This window comes from Castanea sativa, chromosome 6 (assembly GCF_040712315.1).
Source record: "Castanea sativa cultivar Marrone di Chiusa Pesio chromosome 6, ASM4071231v1".
Taxonomy (NCBI): Eukaryota; Viridiplantae; Streptophyta; class Magnoliopsida; order Fagales; family Fagaceae; genus Castanea; species Castanea sativa.
In genome coordinates, this window is record NC_134018.1 from 31,725,324 (window position 1) to 31,733,735 (window position 8,412).

The following is an 8,412-nucleotide window of genomic DNA, read 5'->3' on the forward strand; positions in this document are numbered from 1 at the left end:
AATTTTAAATTTAAAGATAAAAAATAAACTTTTAATAAAGTTTAGGACTAAAATAATATTTTATTTTATTTTATTTTAAGAAGCAAATATAAGGCATACTTGTACATTCCTAGCTAATCTCACCTTACTTGGGCCCCAGTGCTAGGGTCCAAAATAAAAACATAGTGGGCTGTTGTGCATGAGTGTGTTTTTTTTTTTTTTTCTTTTGTAGAGCTAATGGGCCCAATAGAGGTATTAATCCCATTTATTCTACCATGATTTTTATGAGATAAAATTGTTAATTACGTAAGGTGTACTTTATCTTCAAGCACAACAAGCCATTCGTTCTAGGCTATAGTATTTCCTGGAAAGTGTACTTTATTTTGGACTGTTAGGCTAGTACGTACGTCACCATATGCCTATGTGGTAGGTAGCTGCCTACAATTGACGGTCAAAACATTTGCCAAGTCTCTCTCTCTCTCTCGTCTCGTGTTATAAATTCAACACTTTGCATCCTCACTAAGTCATCAATATTCACCACATCTTTCACTCCTAAGAGCTTGCTTCTTGTTATCTTAGTTATTATCCCAATCCAAAATGGCTACCAAAATTGTCATATTGTCCTTAATGTTCCTCCTAGCTCTAGCCACATCCACTGAAGCCTCAAAGTACCAGTTCCAAAACCTCAAAGAAACCAACATGATGTTCTACATGCAAGACTGGGAGACTGGCGCCAATGCCACCGCCACCCCAGTCGCTGGCATCCCTCACAAGCGGTGGTGGATCCTTGGGTTTGGAACAATCTTTGCCACCGACGACAAGTTGACAGTGGCTATTGAAAGGAACTCATCTGAGGTCGGGAGGGCTCATGGCATTTATGTGAACTCGGCATTGGACGGCTCTGATTTGCACCTATTGATGTCCCTTGTGTTCACCAACAAGGAGTACAATGGTAGCACTCTTGAAATACAAGGGGCAGACAGGTTTTACCAAAAGTATAGAGAGGTATCTGTGGTTTCAGGAACTGGAATATTCAGGTTGGCTCGTGGTTTTGTTACTCTAGAGACTGTTTACTTAGACATACCCAATTCTAATGCAATCATCAGGTGGAATGTTACAGTTTTCCACTATTAAGTTGTTGGAAACTTAGTATGTAATAGGCGTAAAAAAAGAAAACAGTCAATTAGATTTTCTTTCCATTTAAACAAAGGTATAGAAAAAAATAAAAAATAAAAAAAGGTTTCTGATATGTGGTGGTATAATAGTGAACACCCATAGTTGTCCTTTTCTTGTTTACCACATAATAAAATGAGTGCAATATTTTGTTTTAACGAGTGTCTTGATGTTTAAGGAATAAATTTTGATTATTGTTAATTAATTGTAATACAATTGTTGGTTTGGAATGAGCTTTGTACTTTCTCAATGGCAATGTAATGTTTTTTTTGCAGTAAGAGTCAACGTTTTCTAGAATAGTAATGATCCAATTTTTTCATCGTTCACATGCTTCCTAATTCAATCCATACCAAGAAAAGAAGCCCCTCGCTGAAAGACTTAGAAGTTTATATTATACTGGGACAATGCCCTATACGGCTATCCACTATAGGAACCCTAGCTGAGCGATAGGGTTCAGAGAGACCACTCATCTAGGACCTTTCAAATATAGAATTGTAAGGCTCTATTTCAAATTTTTAGACGTTAATAATGTTGCATTTTGTATAATATTGCACCATATAGCAAAAGGAAATAATAAAGTGAAGTTTAGTATAGCTTATTTTATGTGGTTTACTAATTTAATTTTTAAAAGGGTGAATAATGTAAATGCATATTTGTAACTTGAAAAAAAAAAAAGTTTTAGAAAATTATACATGGTTAAACAAAAATCAAACAAGCCCAATTCTTTCTGCAAATGATCAAATATTATATTTAGAAATGAACTTCTAGACCTCATTGAAGAGGGTAGGAAATTTTATAAAATTCATGTGTTTTTGTTTCATATTCTTTAAGCCAAGCCAAAAATATATGACAGATTCTCATTATTAGTCAACACTGTAACTTTTAGTTACTGTGTTTTTGATATATTATGGGCCGCTTGGTAATGTTGTTCCAGTAACAATATTTGTATTTTCTTGAAATACGTGTGGGTGAAAAAGTAAGTGAAAATACGTATAATATTGTTTAAACATTGAAAACGGTTGTTTAAACAATGGTAACAAACGGGCCTTAGTAGCCAACTTTGACAATGATTTCAACATCTTTCGAATAATAATAATAATTTAGAAAAAATATGTTGCATACATACATACATACATACATACATACATACATACATACATACATACATACATACATACATACATACATACATACATACATACATACATATATATATATATATATATATATATATATATATAAATATCCATGGCTCAAAACAACTGAAAAAATACTTAAATTTAAAATCGCAATTTAAAGTCATGTTTTCTTGGCCATTGTGTGTTTGTGTAGAATGTATAATGAACATGGCCATAATAATAATAATAATATGAACTGTGGCTTTTGTTTGTTTGTGTGGTGGGGTAAGGGGGTTGTTAGGATTGCAATCTATTGTTGTTGTATAGCTGGATTCGAGGTTAGCTATGGCCTCCAATAATTGGGGAAAGAAAATAGTGAGAGAAAAAGAAAGAGAGGAAAGGAAAAGATTATATTAGATTAACACTTTTCTTGGTTCTCATTGTACAATTCCTTGGTCTCTTAAACCACCTCATAGCTGTCACCAACCCAGTAGCCTCTAACTAACCCTTAACTGCCCCTGCACAGTTACTAACCAACCCAACCAACCCGTGTACCCTACAACACTGATATGCAAGCCTCAAGCCTCATATGTACACCTGTTAACTCATACTACTAACACACTACATTATCCAGTCACTACCATACAACCATCATACAACCCATTATACAAACAAGTACACCTACATACAAACTGATACACCTACAAAACTATGCTTAACGGGGGTTGTTTAAATGCAGTCAAATTATTGGTTCAAGCCATCAAAGGCTGCAGTTTTGTCATTTTGGTCCCTTTGACTGTTTGAGCCAATACTTGGACTGCATTTAGAGTTAATTAATGTGGGCTTTTAAGATATATTTATTGGTTTAAAAACCAATAAATTTCGGGTCACAGATATTTTCATAAATTTTTGTGATTGATTGAAAATACTCAAACTGGTGTTTAATTATACGAAGAGTCGTGAGTTCCAGTTAGCTCAACTAGTAAAGTTTTTGATAGTTGAATAAGAGATCTAGGGTAAAGTCTAATAATGATCCAATTTTTTCATCGTTCACAAGCTTCCCAATTCAATCCATACCAGGAAAAGAAGCCCCTCACTGAAAGACTTAGAAGTTTATATTATACTAGGACAATGCCCTATACAGCTATACCACTATAGGAACCCTAGCTGAGCGATAGGGTTCAGAGAGACCACTCATCTAGGACCTTTCAAATATAGAATTGTAAGGTTCTATTTCAAATTTTTAGACATCAATAATGTTGCACTTTGTATAATATTGCACCATACAGCAAAAGGAAATAATAAAGTGAAGTTTAGTATAGCTTATTTTACATGGTTTACTAATTTATTTTTTTTTAAAGGTGAATAATGTAAATGCATATTTGTAACTTGAAAAAAAAATAATAAGACTTTAAAAAATTATACTTGGTTAAACAAAAATCAAACAAGCCCAATTCTTTCTGCAAATGATTAAATATTATATTTAGAAATGAACTTCTAGACCTCATTGAAGAGGGTAGGAAATTTTTATAAAATTCATGTGTTTTTGTTTCATTTTCTTAATGCCAAGCCAAAAATATATGATAGATTCTCATTATTAGTCAACACTGTAACTTTCAGTTACTGTGTTTTGGATATATTATGGGCCGCTTGGTAATATTGTTCCGGTAACGTTATTTGTATTTTTTTGAAATACATATTGGTGAAAAAGTGTGTGAAAATACGTATAATATTGTTTAAATATTGAAAACAGTTATTTAAACAATAGTAACAAATGGGCCTTAGTAGCCAACTTTGACAATAATTTCAACATCTTTCGAATAATAATAATAATGAAAATATGTTGCATACAATATATATATATTGCTCAAAACAACTGAAAAAATACTTAAATTTAAAATCGCAATTCAAAGTCATGTTTTCTTGGCCATTGCGTGTTTGCGTAGGATGTATGATATACACGGCCATAATAATAATAATAATAATAATAATAATAATGAAAAAATATGCTGCATACAATATATATATATATATATATATATATATATATATATATATATATATATATATATATATCTATTGCTCAAAACAACTAAAAAAATACTTAAATTTAAAATTGCAATTTAAAGTCATGTTTTCTTGGCCATTGTGTGTTTGCGTAGAATGTATGATAAACACGGCCATAATAATAATAATAATAATAATAATAAATGAACTGTGGCTTTTGTTTGTTTGTGTGGTGGGGTAAGGGGGTTGTTCAAATGTAGTCAAATTATTGGTTCAAACTGTCAAAGGTTGCAATTTTGTCATTTCGGTCGCTTTGACTGTTTGAGCCAATACTTGGACTGCATTTGGAATTGATTAATGTGGGTTTTTGAGATATATTTGTTGGTTTAAAAACCAATAAATTTAGGGTCACAGATATTTTCATAATTTTTTGTGATTGATTGAAAATACTCAAAGTGGAGTTTAATTATACGAAGATTCGTGGGTTCTAATTAGCTCAACTAATAAAGCCTCTGATAGTTGAATAAGAGATCTTGAGTAAAGTCTATTAATGATCTAATTTTTTTATCGTTCACATGCTTCCCAATTCAATCCATACCAAGAAAAAAAACCACTCACTGAAAGACTTAGAATTTTATATTATACTGGGACAATGCCTTATACGGTTATACCACTATAGGAACCCTAGTTGAGTGATGGGGTTCAGAGAGACGACTCATCTAGGACCTTTCAAATATAGAATTGGAAGGTTCTATTTCAAATTTTTAGACATCAATAATGTTGCATTTTGTATAATATTGCACCATATAGCAAAAGGAAATAATAAAGTGAAGTTTAGTATAGCTTATTTTCTATGGTTTACTAATTTATTTATTTTTAAAGGTGAATATTGTAAATGCATATTTGTAACTTGAAAAAAATAAGACTTCAAAAAATTATACATGGTTAAACAAAAATCAAATAAGCCCAATTCTTTCTGCAAATGATCAAATTTTATATTTAGAAATGAACTTCTAGACCTCATTGAAGAGGGTAGGAAATTTTATAAAATTCATGTGTTTTTGTTTCATTTTCTTAAAGCCAAGCCAAAAATATGACTGATTTTTGTTATTAGTCAACACTGTAACTTTCAGTTACTGTGTTTTGGATATGTTATGGGCTACTTGGTAATGTTGTTCCAGTAACTTTATTTGTATTTTTTAAAAATATGTGCGGGTGAAAAAGTGTATGAAAATACGTGTAAAATTGTTTAAACATTGAAAACTGTTGTTTAAACAATGGTAACAAAAGGCCCTTAGTAGCCAACTTTGATAATAATTTCAACATCTTTCGAATAATAATAATAATAATAATAAAGAAAAAATATGTTGCACATAATATATGTAAGTGCACAGTTTGTACTCGGTCCAATCACTAGATGGACTCAAGCCCAAAGAGCCTTATACAATAAAATTTGAAGAGCGTGGGCTTGAAACCTAGGTTTTAGGGATATTGAAAACAGATAAGCGGGCTAGATTGTCACTATCTACACCATCAATAGATAAGAATAACAGATATTCTCCTCAGACATAAGCTGATGATAGCTTGTATTGCCTTTCTTTCTTTTTACAATAATTTACAATTGAAGAAGCTCCTCTCTTTTTCCTTCTCTTTTTCCTTTTATACCATTCTTTCTCTTCCCTTCACCTTCCATGTGTAACACAAATCAATGATCAAGATCTTTTGCTTTCTCCACCGCCCTTTGGAAGCCCTCAAATAACAGCTAGAAGGCTAAATATTACTGTTCAAAGGTCATTTTCCCATAAATGTGGCCAGAGAGGTAAGTGCAAGGTCTTTAATGCGGTGGTAGCAACATTTTCCCTTGATATTTCTCATACGCTCTTCCTCTCCACAATTATGTGGAACACATCGTTACTCATCAGGCCTTCCAGAATTCTCTCCCGAAACATCACGACATGTCATATGATCTTCACTTGTTTTATCCGAGGAGACGCCTCTCCTCGGACAATCCCACCAATCTTTCTAGCAAGAGTTAGCTGGTGGGTCTCACAGGCTCTGCTCGGACAGGCTCACACCACTAAATTAGGCCCAAATGCATGTTTTGACCATTTTTACTCACACAATATACATATAAACATCTATTGCTCAAAACAACTGAAAAAATACTTTAATTTAAAATCGCAATTAAAGTCATGTTTTCTTGGCCATTGTGTGTTTGCGTAGAATGTATAATAAACACGGTCAAAATAATAATAATAATAACTAGTCACTAACCCGTGCAATGTACGGGATAGTTAAATAAAAATTCAAAGTACCTATTTTGCTTAAAGGTTTATGATTTAGCTTAAAAAAAACGTATAACTTGAAAATAAATGAAAATAAGTAATTTTTTGTTCAATATAATAGTTTAGAAAAATTCTTTTTCTTTTATATCATTGGTTCCATATAACACATTCCGGCGTGGACTATTTTATGTTGATGACTACTCATAATACTCAACTGCAATTAAATCTACTATCCACTGCCAATCTAATTTATATTATCTTGATAGTAGATCTACAAATTGTATTCTCATATTCTTATATAAACTGAAAATTTTGACTTTTTTAGATATTTACGTAAGAATTAGGATTAAAAAAATAAATATAATTTTTTTTAATTAGGCCTCACGTTAGAATACTTTTTTTTTTAAATGACTCACTTCAGGTTTAAAAAAAATGATAATATGAAAAATTGTGAGAGATTCAGAGGTTTCGGTTTTATATAATAATATTATTATTACTATTATTAATAATATTAATAATAATGTATGAACGGTGGTTTTTGTTTGTTTGTGTGGTAGGGTAAGGGGGTTGTTCAAATGCAGTCAAATTATTGGTTCAAACTGTCAAAGGGCTACAGTTTTGTCATTTTGGTCCCTTTGACTGATTGAGCCAATACTTTTTTTTTAGGGTCGTTTGAGCCAATACTTGGACTATATTTGGAGTTGATTAATGTGGGCTTTCGAGATATATTTATTGGTTTAAAAACCAATAAATTTAGGGTCACATATATTTTTATAATTTTTTGTGATTGATTGAAAATACTCAAAATGTTGTTTAATTATATGAAGAGTCTAGTAATTTAACTATATCTTTTAATATTTCTAATAAGGCATTCATAATTTAAATATTCTCTTACTTATTGCAATAATTAAATTAAAAAAATAGTATTTATGGTAAATTTATGTAAAAATGAAACTAAAATCAAAACTTGTTATCTTACCACTATAAAGTTGTGAAAAAGCGGGGGAAAAAATCGTTTCCTTAGACATTACATTTTTTTTTAGAGAAATTTCTTTAGACATTACTCATTTAAATATAACGGATAATTATCCATTCCCATCTAATCTCAGCCTGACTTTATTAGCGAGGCATCCCATAAAAAAATCGAGGTAGATTAACACCTACCCACCATCTTTCTATGATCTGCAGCCCTTACCTTAAGAATCATTTATAAGATGACAAGAAGAAACACAGAAAAAAACCACCATTATTGACGACCATGGGCCCTAGTGCTTGAAAATATACCCAGCTAGGCGATTTTTTTGACTCGAAACTCGAAAGTGTACTGCCTGGTGACTGTCGTTAATAGCGATTACTAGTTAGTAGTTACTGATAATAGGCATCATATTTTCTTATGAGATTAATCCTTCTTTTATTTTATTTTTTCTTACAAATGAAATTATTCAGACTTTTTCGAATACTTGGCTATTTTCTTTAAGTATATATAATTCTTTGTTCCATTCAATCCTAAAGTGAAAATAGCAACATTAAGGTTGTTTATTAGGACCGTAATCGATTGAATCTCTTTATGAAAAGTTCGTGTGCATTTCACCCCAAAAAAAAAACTTTCTTTTAGATTTTAACTGTTACACAGATCATGCATAGACATAATAATGTTTTATTAATAAACTCATTAGCTCAAACATTTTTTCATAAGTAAGTTGACAATAAAATGAATTAACTTTGAAAATTTTATCTTATTTTAAAGTAAATTCAAACTTGACTTAAGTGCAAAATAATATCAAATTTCTTCTCAAAAAACAAATATTAAATTACCCATCAAGTTATTCATAAATATGTGAACTCTGCAT

The 8,412-nt window shown here is 31.1% G+C and overlaps 1 protein-coding gene across 1 annotated transcript; it reads left to right on the forward strand.

Annotated features, from left to right (window-relative positions):
• The first annotated feature begins 489 nt into the window (after positions 1–489).
• Positions 490–1,310, forward strand: LOC142641707 (dirigent protein 22-like). Its single transcript, XM_075816184.1, has one exon. It carries the CDS (start codon positions 577–579, stop codon positions 1,111–1,113), a length of 537 nt encoding a protein of 178 aa, XP_075672299.1. The 5' UTR covers positions 490–576; the 3' UTR covers positions 1,114–1,310.
• Positions 1,311–8,412: the final 7,102 nt, after the last annotated feature.

Bases quoted from the DNA above. Each gene is read 5' to 3' on its own strand.
- LOC142641707 (XM_075816184.1), top strand. From the start codon at position 577: ATGGCTACCAAAATTGTCATATTGTCCTTAATGTTCCTCCTAGCTCTA.